The sequence below is a fragment of the Myotis yumanensis genome, unplaced genomic scaffold, assembly GCF_028538775.1.
Source record: "Myotis yumanensis isolate MYYU_CA2020_CCGP unplaced genomic scaffold, mMyoYum1.0.hap1 SCAF_3, whole genome shotgun sequence".
Lineage (NCBI taxonomy): Eukaryota > Metazoa > Chordata > Mammalia > Chiroptera > Vespertilionidae > Myotis > Myotis yumanensis.
The window spans coordinates 81,675,069-81,692,236 of NW_027223754.1; the positions used below are offsets into that span (position 1 = coordinate 81,675,069).

A 17,168-nucleotide genomic window follows, 5' to 3' on the forward strand; every position below is an offset into this window, starting at 1 on the left:
GGCCGGATCCGGCCCGTTTGAAATGAATAAAACTAAAAAAAAAAAAAAAAGACCGTACCCTTTTATGTAATGATGTTTACTTTGAATTTATATTAGTTCACACAAACACTCCATCCATGCTTTTGTTCTGGTCCTCCGGTCCAGGTTAAGAACCCATTGGGGCCCTCGAGTCAAAAAGTTTGCCCACCCCTGTACTAGAGCCACTGTTATTTTTCCACTTGATTTATTTGGGAGTGTCTTCCCTTTCAGTACATAAAGGGCATACTTATTTTTTCATAACTACACTTTAGTCCATGTCTGGAAGTACCATAACATTTTTTGTTGTTGTTAATCCTCACCTGAGAATATTTTTTCAATTGATTTTTTAAAAATAAATCTTCATTGTTGAGAGTATTACATATGTCCCTTTTTTCCCCCTCATTGCCCGCCCCCCCCCCAAGCCTTCACCACCCACCGTCTCTGTCCTTGAGTTATGCATATATGCATATGAGTTCATTGGTTGATTCCCCCCCCCCCCCCCCCCCCCAACTCTCTCCTGCCTTCCCTCTGTGGTTTGATAGTCTGTTTGACGTTTCTATGTCTCTGGGTCTATTTTTTTTTTTTAAAATATATTTTATTGATTTTTCACAGAGAGGAAGGGAGAGAGATAGAGAGCTAGAAACATCGATGAGAGAGAAACATCGATCAGCTGCCTCCTGCACACCTCCTACTGGAGATGTGCCCGCAACCCAGGTACATGCCCTTGACCGGAATCGAACCTGGGACCTTTCAGTCCGCAGGCCGACGCTCTATCCACTGAGCCAAACCGGTTTCGGCTCTGGGTCTATTTTTGTTCATCATTTTATGTTGGTCATTAGATTCCACATATGAGTGAGATCATGTAATACTTACCTTTCTCTGACTGGCTTATTTCGCTTAGCATAATGCTCTCTAGGTCCATTCATGCTGTTGCAAATGGTAAGAGTTCTTTTTTTTTTTACAACTGCAAGAGAGAGTGAAAGGGAGGGAGGGAGGGGAGAGAAAGAGAAAAGGGGGGTGGAGGAAGAGAGAGAGAGAGAGAGAAAAAAGAGAAAGAGAGAAATACTGATGTGAGAGAGACACTTTGATTGCTTCCTTCATGCTCCCTGACTGGGGCCGGGGATTGAACCTGCAACTCTTTGTTGCTTGGGCTGACGCTGTAACCACTGAAATACACCAGCCAGGGCTTCATTTAACTTTTTAATAAACTGCCCAATTGTTTTCCTGAAGCATTTTGTATTCCCTCCAATAATGTATGAGGGTTCCAATTTCTACTCATCCCCAACACCAGTTATTGTCTAATTTTTTTTATTGTCTGATTTTTTGATGATAGTCATCTTAGTGGATGTGTATATGTTTTCATGTATTGTAACTGAAATCTGAATTCTGCCTGCAGCAATGAAAGCCAAACTTGTGAGACAGGTGCTGGCATCTTGAGAAGATGGGGGACTCTCCCCAATCCTCAAAAACCCATCTTAAGATATTATTGCACCAGAGGTTTTTAAAAGGAGGGAGAAGGAAAGCAGAACAGAGATCAGGGGGAGGGGCTGTAGATATGCAGGCAGTGTCCTTGCTGGTCCTGATATGGATTTTTAGCTCAGCATCCTTGAGTTGGCCATCTGTTTTTTTTTTTGTCAGTGAATTCCTGTGTCTGGGCAGTTGGCATTAACCAGAGCCTTGAAGGTCAGGCTGCTCCTTAGGTTCACACAGGAACTGAAACTGCTGGATTGTGAAGTATACTAAAAAAAACCTTTTAACATGTAAGCTCTCGTTTTGAGAAAAATCAGGTTAGAGTAACAAGCTGGGTTTAACATTTGCTAAGATTAATATGGGTAGTTTTCTACAAGTATAGCTTATTCATTTCCTGTTACAGTTTCCTAACAACTAATGATATTGACCATTTTATTATGTTCTTATTAGCCATTTATATTTCTTCTTTGATGAGATATCTATTCAAATTTTGTGCCCATTTTTAAATTGGGTTATTTGTCTTACAACTGAGTTGTAAGAGTGCTTTATATATTCTTAATACAAGTTCCTTATCAGGTATATTATTTGGAAATATTTTCTCCCAATCTGTAGCTTGTATTTTCATGTTATTAATGGTGTCTTCTGAAGGAGAAAATTTTTTTTAATTTTGAGGAAGTCCAATTTATTAATTTTTTTCTTTTATACATGGGGTCACAAAGAATTTCTTCTATTCTTCTAAGATTTCTTTTATACTTTATTGCTTACATTTAGGTGTATGATCCATTTTAAGTTAATTTTTGTGTATGGTATGAATGAGTCTAAGGTCTTTTCTTGCATGCTTAATTTAATTGTTCCACTATTATTTGTGAGAAAACTACTCTTCCTTCATTGAATTGCCTTAGCACCTTTGTAAAAAATCAGTTGACCAGAATATACTAGCTTATTTTTGGACCTTTTATTCTGTTCCACTGATCTGTATGGGTATCCTTGTGCCAGTGCCACACTGCATTGATTTTTGTAGCTTTGTAGTAAGTTTGAGATGTGAAACACATGTCCTCCTACTTTGTTCTTTTTCAAATTTTTTTGGCCATGTAGGGTTCTTTTTATTTCCATTTGAATTTTAGGATTAGCTTATAAATTTCTGTAAAAGGCTTGCTGTGAGTTTGGTAGGGATTGCATTGAATTTATAGATCAATTTGGAATTGCCATCAAAACATTGAGTATTCTGATCCATTACTGTGGAGTGTACTATCTCACCGTTTATTTAGGTTTGTCTGTAATTTCTCAGCATATTTTGTAGTCTTCAGTATATAGATCTTATTTCTTTACTTTAAAATATTTTTAAAATTTATTTCAGAGAGGAAGGGAGAGGGAGAGTTAGAAACATCAATGATGAGAGAGAATCATTGATAAACTGCCTCCTGCACGCCCCTTCCGGGGATCGAGCCCGAAACCCTGGCATGTGCCATGACCAGAAATCAAACCGTGACCTCCTGGTTCATAGGTCAACGCTTAACCACTGAGCCCTACCCACGGGAGAGGGGGGAGGGTGTTTAGATCTTGTTTCTTAAATTTATTCCTAAATATCTTGTTCTTTTTGGTGCTATTGTGAATGAAATTATTTAATTTTCAGGTTGTTACTATAATATAGAGATATAATTGATTTTGTATATTGATTTTTTCTGTCATCTTGCCTAACTCCTTGATGAATTCTAGTAAGTTTTTTAATGTAGATTCCTTAGGATTTTAACCAATTTTTATACTTTTTTGGGTGTATAGGACCTGTTCAATTTGCTCTATACCAGAGTCCTATCCCTTTACTAGTATTTATTTTAAAGAATGTATTAATCTTTTCTATTAATTACTCTTCTATTTATAATTGTTCACGGGTTGCTTTTTTAAATCTATGTGAATTGCTTTCCTTAGAAAGCAGTGAAATTAAAGATCTGAAATTGCTTTATGTAATTATATAAACATGATAATTTGGTCCTTTCTATTTTTAGGTTCCTCTCAACAAAATTGACTATGAATATAGTGAACTGATATTATACCAGAATCAAGTGATGAGAGAAGCAGATCTATTTCAGGAATCTTTAGAACATATAGAAACATATGAGAAACAAATATGTGATAAACTTTCAGTGGAAGAAATTAAAGGTTAGTTGACCTGCCTTTTCTTTTTAATTAAAGAAAAGAACTAAAACTATATTTTATTCTGTCTTAACACTTAAATAAGACTTATGTTTTAGGTAATATTCTATACACTTATTATGATGATGTAGTTGTTATATTCACTTTAGAGTTGGTGACTGAGGAACAGAGAGTTAAGTGACTTGCCCGAAGTCACACAGCTAGGTAAGCTGGGTATAGTGCTGTATATGAGGCCAAGAAATTTGACTTCAGATTTCATTTTCTTAAGCAGAACATTATACTACCTTTGTATTTTACCCCTCCATATCTGTATATCTATATTTTTATTTGTATCTATTTATGTATAGTAAAATATAATGAGAATAATAATTGATACTGGGATTATCAGGAAGTCAAGTATCATTATGGGCTAATTATCAAGGCAGGGTCCTGATAGTTTCTTAAAAACGTTCATCAAAGGATTAGCCACATTTTTTCTTAACAAAACTTTGTTCATCAATTACTCATTTCATTAATACTGTATTAAATAGAATGTCCAACTAAAATCATTAGTTTAAAATTAAAGTTAGTATAGTTGTAGGACTTTTAAAACTTAATAAAAGCTAACATTTATTTACTTTTCCTGTGTTTTAGGGCATGGTAATTGCTTAAACTGCTTTATTACACTTACATTTTTAGCACATCTAACATGGGTACTATTTACTATCTCCATTTTATAGCTGAGGAAACTAAGGTTAAGACATATTAAGGAGTTGTCCAGAGTCACCCCACCTTTTAGGTTCTAGAGTTAATTTCTTTTCTTTCTTTCCTTTTTTTTTGGTTAATCCTCACTCGGTATTTTTCCATTAATTTTTAGGGAGAGTGGGAGAGAGAGGGAAAGACAGAAACATCGATGTGAAAGAAACACACCGATTGGTTGCCTCCTGCTTGCACCCTGACCAGGGCCTAGGCCAGGGAGGAGCCTGCAACCAAGGTATGTGCCCTTGACCAGAATCGAACTCAAGATCCTTTGGTCTGCAGGCCTACACTCTATCCACTGAGCTAAACTGGCTAGGGAGGTAGAGTTAATTTCTAAGCACATCTTTTTGGCTTCAGAGCCCTTATTCTAAAATGTTTTTTTTTAAAGACTTTATTTTTTAGAATAGTTCTAGTTTCACAGCAAAATCAAGTTGAAGGTACAGAGATTTCCCATATACTGTATTTCCCTACTCATGCAGAGTCTCCTCCACTATCAATATCCCCCTCCAGAGTGGTATATTTATTATAATTTTTTTAAAGTACATTTTAACTTTAAAAAATATTTTTATTGATTTCAGAGAGGATGGGAGAGGGAGCGAGAGGAGAGATAGAAACATCAATGGTGAGAGAAAATCACTGATTGGCTGCCTCCTGCACGTCCCCTACTGGGGATTGAGCCCGCAACCTAGACATGTGCCCCTGACCAGAATTGAACCCAGGATCCTTCAGTCTGTAGGCTGATGCTCTATTCACTAAGTCAAACCAGCTAGAGCTATGTATTACAATTAATGAACCTACATTAACACATCATTACCACCTGAAGTCTATAAAGTTTACATTTCTGTTAGTTCTTGGTGTTGCACACTCTCTTGGTTTTGACAAATGTATAATAACATGCAGCCACCGTTATAGTATCATATGGAGTACTAGTTTCATCGCCCTAAAAATCCTCTGTGCTCTCCCTATTCATTTCCCCTTGCCCCCACCCCTGGCAACCACTGATCCTTTTACTGTCTCCATAGTTATGCCTTTTCCAGAATGTCATGTATTTGAAATTATGGAGTATGTAGCCTTTTGAGATTGACTTTTCTCACTTAGTAATATGCATTTAAGTTTTCTTCATGTCTTTTCATGAGCCCTTACTTTTAACTGCTATACTTGACACTTGTTAGTATATAGCAACTGACTGACTTAGTTTTTATTGTAAATAGTACTAATATCAATATTGACTACAATGCTATTTTTCAAACTATTGGTAAAATGTGGTTAAATAATATTCTGGTTTCTTTCTTATTCTATTACCTGTAATTGATGGGAGAAAATAAAAGGCAATTATTTTTATGTTCTGATGTATTGCTATTTCCTGGTTAAATCTCAACTCTTAGGTTGCTTTTTCTGTTTCTCTGTCTTTGTCTTATAGCATTAGTAGGGAATGCAGGGATTAAAAAGTAGATATGCTATAGTATGGTCAATTCTGGTTTAAAAAATCTGCAAATTGCAACATATATTGGTAATGTGGGTCATTTGGGGGTCATCAATTTGAATATAAAGCCGATATTCTGTATTGCTTATAGAGACAGGATATGTTATTTTTATTTTTTCAGTGAAATTTGCAGGCCCAGAGATTTTGATATTTATACATTATGTCTTTTGTATCCTTTAGTATAGTAAGATAATTTTAAGAACTGTTAAAGTTAGAGATTTTTATTTTAAAAAAATGCAAGTGTACTTATTTGTCCCATATAATCCTATAGTGATAACCTTTACCGTATAGTAGTAGCAGATAATAAAATGTTTGGACTTGAAGAATAGTGTCAACAGGGTAAAAATTAGACTGACCAGAAGTTAATTCTGGAGGAATGGGGCATGTTTATAGTTTTAAGTAGCAAATGTTTACATGTAATCACTTTGTGCCAGGCATTGTGCTAAACCATTTTAAGTAAATTATTTCCTTTGATTATCACAAAGTGGATTAAGGTAGTTGATATTTTAGAGGCAAGGAAATGGACATTGGAAGTTTGTAACTTGTTCAGAGCTAGAAATTGGTAACATTAGTAATTACATCTAGTTAGTTTTACTATACCCTCTTGGTTTTGACAAATGTATAATAACATGCAGCTTGAATAATATATATCATATATAAATAGTAAAATAATAGTATATAATAACCACTGTTATATGCTGCCTTCTCTAAGATGATGAAAGCTGAAATAGTATGACTTAAAGACATTTCAGAGGATTATTTGTTTGAAGTGGATTATTTGGGGAATGGGAAATTTTAGGGATGGGAAGTTGAGATATTTCTTTTTGAGAATCTTCCGTTTATCTTAGACTAGGTGTGCTTTCTATTATGTTTGAAAAGTTTAGATCTTCATTCCCCATGCCGCCTTTCAACTTGTGTGGCTTCTTAAAAGCCACATAAAAATTGAGTACTAGTTTCATCGCCCTGAAGGGTGTCCCGGATCAGGGTGGGGGTCCCGCTGGGGTGCCTGGCTAGTCTGGGTGAGGGGCTGATGGCTGTTTGCCTGTAGGTGTCTGACATGTGAACATGGTTTGTGTGGTTTCTTGCTGTGAAGTGGGGTTTAGTGTTACTTTTTACAAGTTGATTCAAATTTTAGTGACCTGGAAAGGAAATTAAGAGGATCGAATGAAGAATTGCTTAATATATGAACTTATCAGGAAAAGTACATTTAAATTGTGCAGTAGAAAGATAGGGATATTTCATTAGAATTCATTTACAATCCTATCTAATAAAAGAGCAATATGCAAATTAACCATCACACCTTCACTCAGTCACAAAGATGGCGGCGACCACGGAGCTGGAGCAAGCAGGAGGCTTGGGTTGCCCCAGTGATGGAAGAAGTCAAACTTCCCGCCTGCCCTTGCCGGACCTGAGCTCCGCTCAAGGCTGCAAAGTTTCAGTTATAGAAGATAAATAAATCCCAGATACCTGCTTCCAGCCTGCATGGCCTCCTCTCAAGGAGGGTCTGGGGGTGTGGCCAGCCTGAAAACAGCCCTCAGCCCCTCACCCAGGCTGGCCAGGCACCCCAGTGGGGACCCCCACCCTGAAGGGGGTGTGGCCAGCCTGAAAATGGCCTCAGCCCCTCACCCAGGCTGGCCAGGGACCCCAGCAGGACTCCCACCCTGATCCGGGATATCCTTCAGGGCAAACCAGCTGGCCCCCACCTGTGCACCAGGCCTCTATCCTATATAATAAAAGGGTAATATGCAAATTGACCCTAACGACTGGGAATGACTGGTCACTATGACACACACTGACCACCAGGGGGCAGACACTCAATTCAGGAGATGCCCCCTGGTGGTCAGTGTGCTCCCACAAGGGGAGCTCTGCTCAGCCACAAGCCAGGCTGACAACTGCCAGCACATTGGTGGTGGCGGGAGCCGCTCCCACCTCCTCAGCAGTGCTAAGGATGTCTGACTGCAGCTTAGGCCTGCTCCCTGCTGGCAAGTGGACATCCCCCGAGGGCTGCTGGGCTGCCAGAGGGATGTCTGACTTCCAGCTTAGGCCTGTTCCCCCGGGGAGCGGGCCTAAGCCAGCAGGTGGACATTCCCCGAGGGGTCCCAGACTGCGAGAGGGCACAGGCCGGGCTGAGGGGACCCCCCCCCCCCCCAAGTGTACAAATTTTTGTGCACCGGGCCTCTAGTCCTATCTAATAAAAGATAAAAAGGGTAATTAACCGTACCTCGGCTACGCTTCCCATTGGCTAATCAGGGCGATATGCAAATTAACTGCCAACAAAGATGGCGGCCAGCAGCCACGCAGCTGAAGCGAGCAGGAGGCTTGCTTGCTCCAGTGATGGAGGAAGCCAAGGTTCCCTGCCTGCCGTGGCCGGGCTCTGAGCCCGAAAGCAACAAAGTTTCAATTATAGAAGCTAAACAAACCCCAGATACCTGCTTTCAGCCGGCCGCGGCCTCAGAGCTGGGAGCACCAGTGACGGCAACAATGTTTCAATTATAGAAGGTAAATAAATCTCAGAATTAAAAAAAAAGAAAAAAAGGAGAGGCTGGGAGCTTCCGTTTCTGGCCAGCCTGAAAATGGCCCTCAGCCCCTCACCCAGACTGACCAGGCACCCCAGTGGGGACCCCCACCCTAAAGGGGGTGTGTCCAGCCTGAAAACAGCCATCAGCCCCTCATCCAGGCTGGCCAGGCACCCCAGCGGGACCCCCACCCTGATCTGGGACACCCTTCAGGGCAAACCAGCCGGCCCTCACCCATGCACCAGGCCTCTATCCTATATTGTAAAAGGGTAATATGCAAACTGACCCTAACAGCAGAAAGACTGGGAATGACTGGTCACTATGACGCACACTGACCACCAGGGGGCAGACACTCAATGAAGGAGCTGCCCTCTGGTGGTCAGTGAGCTCCCACCTGGAGGAGCTCTGCTCAGCCACAAGCCAGGCTGATGGCTGCCAGTACAGCAGTGGTGGTGGGAGCCTCTCCTGCCTCCTCAGCAGCGCTAAGGATGTCAGACTGCAGCTTAGGCCTGCTCCCTGTTGGCAAGTGGACATCCCCCGAGGGCTGCCGGGCTGCCAGAGGGATGTCTGATTGCCATCCCCAGGGAGCAGGCCTCAGCCAGCAGATGGTCATCCCCCGAGGGGTCCCAGACTGCGAGAGGGCACAGGCCGGGCTGAGGGACCCTCCACCCCCAAGTGCACAAATTTTTGTGCACCGGGCCTCTAGTCTATATATATAAAAGCCTAAGCTACCATTACCACCGGTCAACCGGTTGCTATGACGTGCACTGATCACCAGGGGGCAGATGCTCAAAGCAGGAGCTGCCCCCTGGTGGTCAGTGTGCTCCCACAGCCACACTCCTGTGGCCCCTCCCCCCCACCAGCCAACCTCCTGCGGTCCTTCCTCCACCCCAGTTGGCCAACCTCCTACGGTCCCTCCCCCCTGCCGGCCAGCCCCCCCCCAATAGGCCCCAATTGGGGGACTGGCCAGCCAACATCCCGGGGTCCCTGCCCCCAGTTAGCTGGCCCCCTGATAGGCCTTGATCACCGGCCAGGCTGAGAGCCCCCCCACCCATGCACGAATTCGTGCACCAGGCCTCTAGTCTTATGAAGGGTATATAAAATACGCATAATGCAGACTTTTACTAACAAATTAATATTCTACATGTATATTTGGGATATTGTAGGGAGCCAAAAATGAATCTATATATATAAAAGGCTAAGTGACCGACCATACATACGTCCAACCAACCGACTGGCCGGTACATATAACACGCACTGGCAGTCTGACCGACTGGCCGGTACATATGACGTGCGCTGGCAACCTATATATATAAAAGCCTAAGCAACTGGACGACCTGACAACTGGCTGGTAGCTGTGACGTGCACTGACCACCAGGGACAGACACTCAACATAGGAGCTGCCCCCTGGTGGTCAGTGCGCTCCCATAGCCAACCTCCTGTGGTCCCTCCCCCTGGCTGGCCAATCTCCCATGGCCCATCCTCCCAGCTGGCCAACCTTCTGTGGCCCCTCTCCCAGCCAACTTCCTGTGGCCCCTCTCCTGGCCCCGATTGCAGGCCAGCCTGAGGGACCCCACCCATGCATGAATTCGTGCACTGGGCCTCTAGTGTTAGTTTAGTAGAATGTGTAAATGAAGGTTCGTTACTGAAGGCAAGCTGTAAATTAATCTATGTTTAGTTATATAAACTGCAATCTGCGCCAGAGCGAGGCACATACAGTCCTGTCTTCCATAAATATTTACTATACTAATAATGTTTAGTGAAATCTCTGGGATCAGAAAGGTATTTAATGTTTAAGTTAAATGATTGTGACTTTAAACTTAATTTTAGGGGAAATGCTATTGAAATTGGGAAGATTAAAAGAAGCCAGTGAAGTATTCAAAAATCTGATTGATCGGAATGCGGAAAATTGGTGTTATTATGAAGGTTTGGAAAAAGCTCTGCAACTTAGTATGTACTGATTTTTCTTTTCTACCTTCTTTTATTTTTTATTTTATTTTTTTATTTTTATTTTTAAATATATTTTATTGATTTTTTTTTATATATATACTTTATTGACTTTTTACAGAGAGGAAGGGGGAGGGATAGAGAGTTAGAAACATCGATGAGAGAAACATCGATCAGCTGCCTCCTGCACATCTCCTACTGGGGATGTGCCCGCAACCAAGGTACATGCCCTTGACCAGGATCGAACCCGGGACCTTTCAGTCCGCAGGCTGACGCTCTATCCATTGAGCCAAACCGGTTAGGGCTCTACCTTCTTTTAACTATTGTTTGAAGTACGTATAATAAAATGTAAAATTGTAATAATATTTGAAGACATATATTTCTTGCCCTAGAATTCATTTTGCCATGTAGGAAAATTATTGGAGTGAAAATGAATTAAAATATTTATACTTATGTGATAAATGTGTACAGGTACAGGTAATGATAATGTTACCTATTTATACTAGAGAGATGGGAAAGATAATGAAATGAGTGTTCTCTTTCTGGAAAGTGTCATAATTATTTAATATTTTTAAAGAATTAGAGGTCTGCCCTGGCTGGTTTGGCTCAGTGGATAGAGCGTTGGCCTGAAGACTGAAGGGTCCCAGGTTCGATTCCTGTCAAGGGCACATGCCCAGGTTGCGGGCTTGATCCCCAGTAGGGGGCTTGTAGGAGGAAGCCAATCAATGATTCTCTCTCGTCATTGACGTTTCTGTCTTTCTCCCCCTCTCCCTTCCTCTCTGTCTGAAATCAATAAAAATGTATTAAAAAAAAGAATTAGAGGTCTGTTATCCTCAATCTCTAAATAAAAATTGGGATAAAGAAATTTTGATGAGAGTATATGGTATATAACATTGGCATGAAAATTGTTCTCTGAATTTCAGACTAGGTTAATTTGTGTGGAGTAAAATGTTACACATCTTTTTAAATTATGTAACCTTGACCCTTTTCAGAAATGTAGAGTCATAGTTCAAATTTTCCCTAATATTTTCATAATTAAATGTTGTTAGCAATTAAAATTTCTAAAATCCTATTATTTATGGATATATGACTGAAATAATTATGAAACTATGGTTCAGGGGTGTTGAAAGAGCAGAATTTTTAAATTTAATAACTAGAGTAAATAGGCAGCTACCCATATTCATTTATAGTAGTATGAACCATGAGAAAAGTTTGTTACGTCCTAATCATTTTTATAAATTAATTCAGGTTTTCTGCTTGTATTTAAAATTTAATGTCACAATTACTAAAGTATTTTTAAATGTTTCTTAAAAAATGATGGAAATTTAAATATTGGCTAGTTCAATCTGGTTTTTTTATTATTTTTATTAAAAATAGGACAGAAGACATGTCTGAAAGTTAGAAATGTGAGATAACTATGACTTTTTTTTTTTTTTTTCACACTTAAAGGTACATTGTTGAGAAATCCAAAGTGTAAAATCCATTACCTGCCATTATTACATCAACATAAAAAAATATGCATTTTAACAAAAAGTTTGATATTCAGAAACAAAATCAAAAGGCATGATTCATAAATACATAAATATCCATGCATACTTTTACTATGATAGCTACTGGAAGAATGAGACCTTTTAAAATGCTACTTTCATTTCAACTGCCTCTTTCCTGCATGTTGGTACTACCAGGAGTCGTAAGAGAGCTTCTGTGGTCAAAGTCACATTCTTCCTTTCTAGCCTGTAGCTGATAATGAAAATGTGATGGATCTTCTGTCTTAGCTTTGATGCTTTTTCATTAACTCACTTCTGGTAGTAAATTGTGGCAGGTCTTCCACTTCAATCCCATCAGCCATTTCCATCACCTTGTCTAAAAGATAAATGCCTACCTAAAAAGATAAAGTAATGCAATTAGTTTTATAATCAAGACATTTTAGATTAAGTATGGATTCTGAAATACAGAATATATTATATTCATTTTACTAAAACATGTAAATAATCTGTAGTTTTAAATAATCTGTATTATTAACTACATGTCAGTAACTGGTAGTTTAAAGAAAAGTCATAGTTGCATTACTTTTATCATTTTCTAACATTAGGCCTACTTATAAGAACTGCTTTTTAAAAATACAAACAAACAAACAAAAAGCCCGCAATAGTCTTTATGTGAATTTTAGTGGAAGGGTGCTTGATATTTCATGAAGTCTCCAAATCGTTAACAGAATCTAAAAATTATTTTTCACATATCCCAGTTCCAAAAATCTAGCCACATTGGAGCTCCAAAACATATTATTGGGGGAATGAAGAAGTCTTAAAAAAAAGCAAACAAATACAGTGTTTATAGTCATGATTGTGAAAACTACATTTATTATGGAAATACTTTGATTACTACCACTAAGAGTTATTCTTAAAATAATTGTATTTCTGTGGTCTGAATTAAAATCCCCTTAAATCTTATAGTTTAAAAGAGGTTTGTTTGCTTTTTCTGAAAATTCTGCTGTCAGTTGACTTATTGTTTATGTAAAATAATGCATGCAATCTACCTTTGTAAATTATGCAGGATATTGTTTTAGAATAACAAACCAGATACAGATTATAACCTGCAAATTTTTGTTGTAGAGTATCATATAGATCAGGGGTCCTCAAACTTTTTAAACAGGGGGCCAGTTCACTGTCCCTCAGACTGTTGGAGGGCTGGACTATAGTTTAAAAAAAAACTATGAACAAATTCCTATGCACACTGCACATATCTTATTTTGAAGTAAAAAAACAAAACGGGAACAAATACAATATTTGTATTTGCATGTGACTCGCGGGCCGTAGTTTGAGGACCCCTGATATAGATTATATTAGATGTATAGCCTCTCTTTAGTACTATAAAATTAGGTGGTCTTGGGAGGGAAGATACAACTTTCTATTAGAAGTATATTTTATAATATTATTAGAAGTATATCATTGTTTTGGGAGGAATTATATTACTACTTTAAATAATCTGTACTAATGGGTTTCTTTATAATGGAGTTTCATTGAACATTTTAAGTGTCAAGGCTGCCTTAGAAATTTAGTTCTTTTTACATACAAAACATTTGCATTCAAGATCTTAAAACTGTTGCTTCTCTTAAGCCTAATCAATGGATGTTATACTAGTAGACTTCTGTGGGCTAGTGAGTTCATGTAAGATGTTATAAAGCAGCGATTTTCAACCTTTTTCATCTCGTGGCACACATAATTACTAAAAATCTGTGGCACACAAAACATAGATTATATTTTTTGCCAATTTGACCAAAAAAATAGGTATAATTTTGATTCATTCATATTGGACGGCTATTGTGTTGGCTATTGTCATTTTTCTATTTGACAATCTAAGGAAAAATAGGTCAGTGCCCCTGACTAAATAGTCAGGTATTGCATGTTTTAAAAATTCTTGCGGCACACTAGTGTGCCTCTTGTTGCACTCTGATTTAAAATCTCTGTTATAAAGGAATGTTTTCTTTTTCATGGGATGTACACTAAGGAATACAAGGCAAATGTAGTTTATCTTAAGTATTTGCATCTTGTGTGTATATGATTTGAGTTGCATATACAATCTGTTTTACTAAATGAAGTTTTGGATTTCTTCAGAGATTGGGTTTAAAATGGTTATTTACTAATTACATTATTTCACCACCACATACTTTTTAATGTCATTCTTACAAAAATTGAGAGTAGCTTTAATATTTTTAATTTAATCTTATAATTTTTAAAGTTTATTAGTGTTTTATGATAGATACAAGTTTTGATGCTTTGAATCTCACACATATTTATTGATAATAGGCACTTTAGAGGAGAGGCTTCAGATTTATGAAGAAATTAGTAAGCAGCACCCCAGAGCAATTTCACCTAGAAGATTGCCTTTGAATCTTGTCCCAGGTAATATTAGGATATCTTTGTAACACTAATAATTATTTGTTAAAATTACTCAGCACTATTTACATTTTACATCTGTACCATTCTTGGGGGTGGGAGTGGTCAGTTATGAATGTATTATGCATTTGTTAATAAGAGTGTACAGCATATAGCTATATGTAGGTTTTATGTATCAGAAATTATATAAAATTATTTTTCTTATGTGACTTTAAAAATTAAATGCCATTTTAGAAGGTAAATGAAATTCCCTGGAGTTGATGACAAATTTTATATGAGGTGTTATGATTTAAGTGGTAGAAATTTTGAAGTTTTGGATAATTTCAGAAGATAAATTCAAAGAAAGAATTGTGAGCTTTGTACCCACCGTGTTCAAGATAAGAATATCACCATTCCTACTGAAGGTCTTCTTTCCTCAGATTTGACCTCTTTCCTGAAAGTTGGTTTTATCATGCCATTGTTTTTATAGAGCTCTATATATTTTATATGCCCAGAAACAAAATCCTCCAAAAGCCCTGCTTTTGTACTTACTATAAATTGAAGTACGATGGTTTGTATTCTGTGATTTGCTTTTATTGAACAGCTAGTGACGCAGCGCATGAAATTGCGCGACACCGGGGACCCCATACCCCGTCATGCTGTGGGACTCCCTCAAGTCCCGCCACGCCACGGGACCCAGAGTCAAGTCCCCGCCCACCCGCGCGCACCTCTCCCCTCACGCAGCTCTGCCTACCCACGCGTGCCTTGCCGCACTGTGTATGCAGCCCCCTGGTGACCGGTCTTTGGTTGTTACGTTGTTAGGGCCACTGGGACTTTATAATATAGATAGTATATTAGTGACCTTGATTCAGGTTGTTGCATGTAGCTAAACTCATTCACATTTGGGCTGTATAGGAGGTAAAAAGTACATTAGCTCTACATAGTTGATATCTTTTTGATGACTTTATAGAAAAATTTGCCTTTTTAAAATGTCATCTTTATTTTTAGTGGAAGTGTTATAGGTTATGAGTTATTTATTGGAACTTCTGGCATGTCTTTTGATACAAGCCAGATCCTAGGAAGCTAATATAACTTAAACATATTCTAGGCATGGGGTAAGGAGGGAATATATTTTCTAATGAATTCTACTTTATAGTGGAAATATTTGTTTAAATAATTGGGCTATAATTTTATTTTTATTAAAAAATTCATTAAAAAATAAAATAAATAAATAAAAAATTCATGAAATTAAAAGCATTTTAGTTGACTGACTTACAAAATATATGAAATGTTTCTTAGAAATGTATTGGTTTAGACAGTAGACATCAATATATTAAAATATTTCCACTAGTACATTTCAGTTCCACAAATGATAAATAATATTCTTCTAATACTCTTTTTAATTTTGTATTTGTAACATACTGAGAGCAAATTTTCCTAATGTTTTCCAAGGAACATTAAGTCCAAGTGGATATTAGTAGGCTTTGTGGGGGGTGGGGGGAGTGCTGGTGTATTGGGATGTTCTTCAGTCAAGTGAGTTTGGGAAACTGGGTTAAACAAAGCAGTCAGGTTTCTATAGGACTTAGAACTTACAATGTATGCATTGTGAATTTCCAAGATGCTGTATACTGTGCAGGGAGGAGCATTTTCCTAATAAAATGTTTTATGGAAGATGGAGCTTGGGCTCACATTTCTGTATCTCCTTCAAAAACAAAACAAAATAGCTTTTTTAAAAAAAAAAATATGATTTTCAGGATGGAAGGGAGAAAGAGAAACATCAATGATGAGAGAGAATCATTGACCAGCTGCCTCCTTGACATCCCACACTGGGGATCGAACCCACAATCCAGGCATGTGCTCTGACCGGGAATGAAACCATGACCTCCTGGTTCATAAGTGGATGCTCAACCACTAAGCCATGCCGGCCAGCCCCAAACACCTTTTTGAAATAGAATTCATATACCATAAAATTCACTTTTTAAAGTGTGCAACTTAGTGTTTTATTATATTCATGGAGTTGTGCAACCATTGTCACTATCTGGTTTCAGAAAATTTTCTTCACACCAGAAAGAAATCTGTACCCATTAACAGTCACTCCCACCCACACCTTTAAACCCCCCTCTGCCTCCCTTTCGTGCCAATCCTACCCCAACACCAGGTAACCACTGATCTACTTTCTTTACTTACGTATTTGCCTGTTATGGATGTTTCATTTAAATGAAACTATCCCATAGATGGCTGTTTTTATCTGGTTTCTTTTTTTAAATTTTATTTTATATTTTTATTGATTTTTCAGAGAGGGGAAAGGAGAGGGAGAGAGAGAGAAACATTGATGTGAGAGCGAAATCAATCGGCTGTCTCCTGCATGTCCCTACCAGGGATGGATGTAGCCCGTACCCAGGCATGTTCCCTGACTGGGAGCACAGGATGATGCCCAACCAAATGAGTCACACCAGCCAGGGCTTCTGTCTTTCTTTTTAAAAAATCAATTTCAGGGTTCGCCTTATGTTTCACAATGCAAGTGGTTACATTGCGTTAGTTAGGAACTTTCAGATGCATTCACCTCTTATGTAAAGAAAGAAAACAGAATTTTAAGATTACAAACAAGATTTCTTAATTCTGTTATTCCTCTGTGGAACATGGGCTTAAAATTTACACTGCCTAGATTTATTTTCATTTTCAATAACATTTGCTAAAAGCTCTCAGTATATGATAGGAAATGTTTTTTATTGAAAGATAGTCTGGAACCAACTGTTAATTGTGAAGTGCTGTTTAGGTTAAAGTAGAATCATCATGTATTCTCTGAGACAGTCTCTCTTTGAAATGCTAAAAGGATAGTTTTACAAGATAGATCTTAATTAAGGGGACTGATTGGCAAGGGCTTCAAAGGTAATTGTCACTGTGAGGTTATAGCATACATGTGTTTATGAAGCTCTGGAGAACATATATAAAATTGTTCACATACTTTAA

The 17,168-nt window shown here is 38.4% G+C and overlaps 1 protein-coding gene across 15 annotated transcripts in view; it reads left to right on the top strand.

Moving 5' to 3' along the window:
- NAA16 (N-alpha-acetyltransferase 16, NatA auxiliary subunit) overlaps positions 1 to 17,168 on the top strand; it is a 96,851-nt gene that overhangs the window by 29,244 nt on the left and 50,439 nt on the right. For 12 of the 15 annotated variants that reach the window (XR_011470767.1, XM_070408990.1, XM_070408992.1 and 9 more), the window contains 3 exons: positions 3,492 to 3,645; positions 10,207 to 10,326; positions 14,130 to 14,225. The exons of 1 other annotated variant lie outside the window; for it this stretch is intronic. Coding sequence is in view for 13 of the 14 variants with exons in the window: in XM_070408990.1 (XP_070265091.1) it covers positions 3,492 to 3,645; positions 10,207 to 10,326; positions 14,130 to 14,225 (370 nt within the window). In the remaining variant the exon portion in view is untranslated. Of the gene's footprint in view, positions 1 to 3,491; positions 3,646 to 10,206; positions 10,327 to 14,129; positions 14,226 to 14,802; positions 15,413 to 17,168 lie in introns of those variants that run through there. 2 more of the 15 variants (XM_070409002.1, XM_070408995.1) reach the window with 2 other exon arrangements.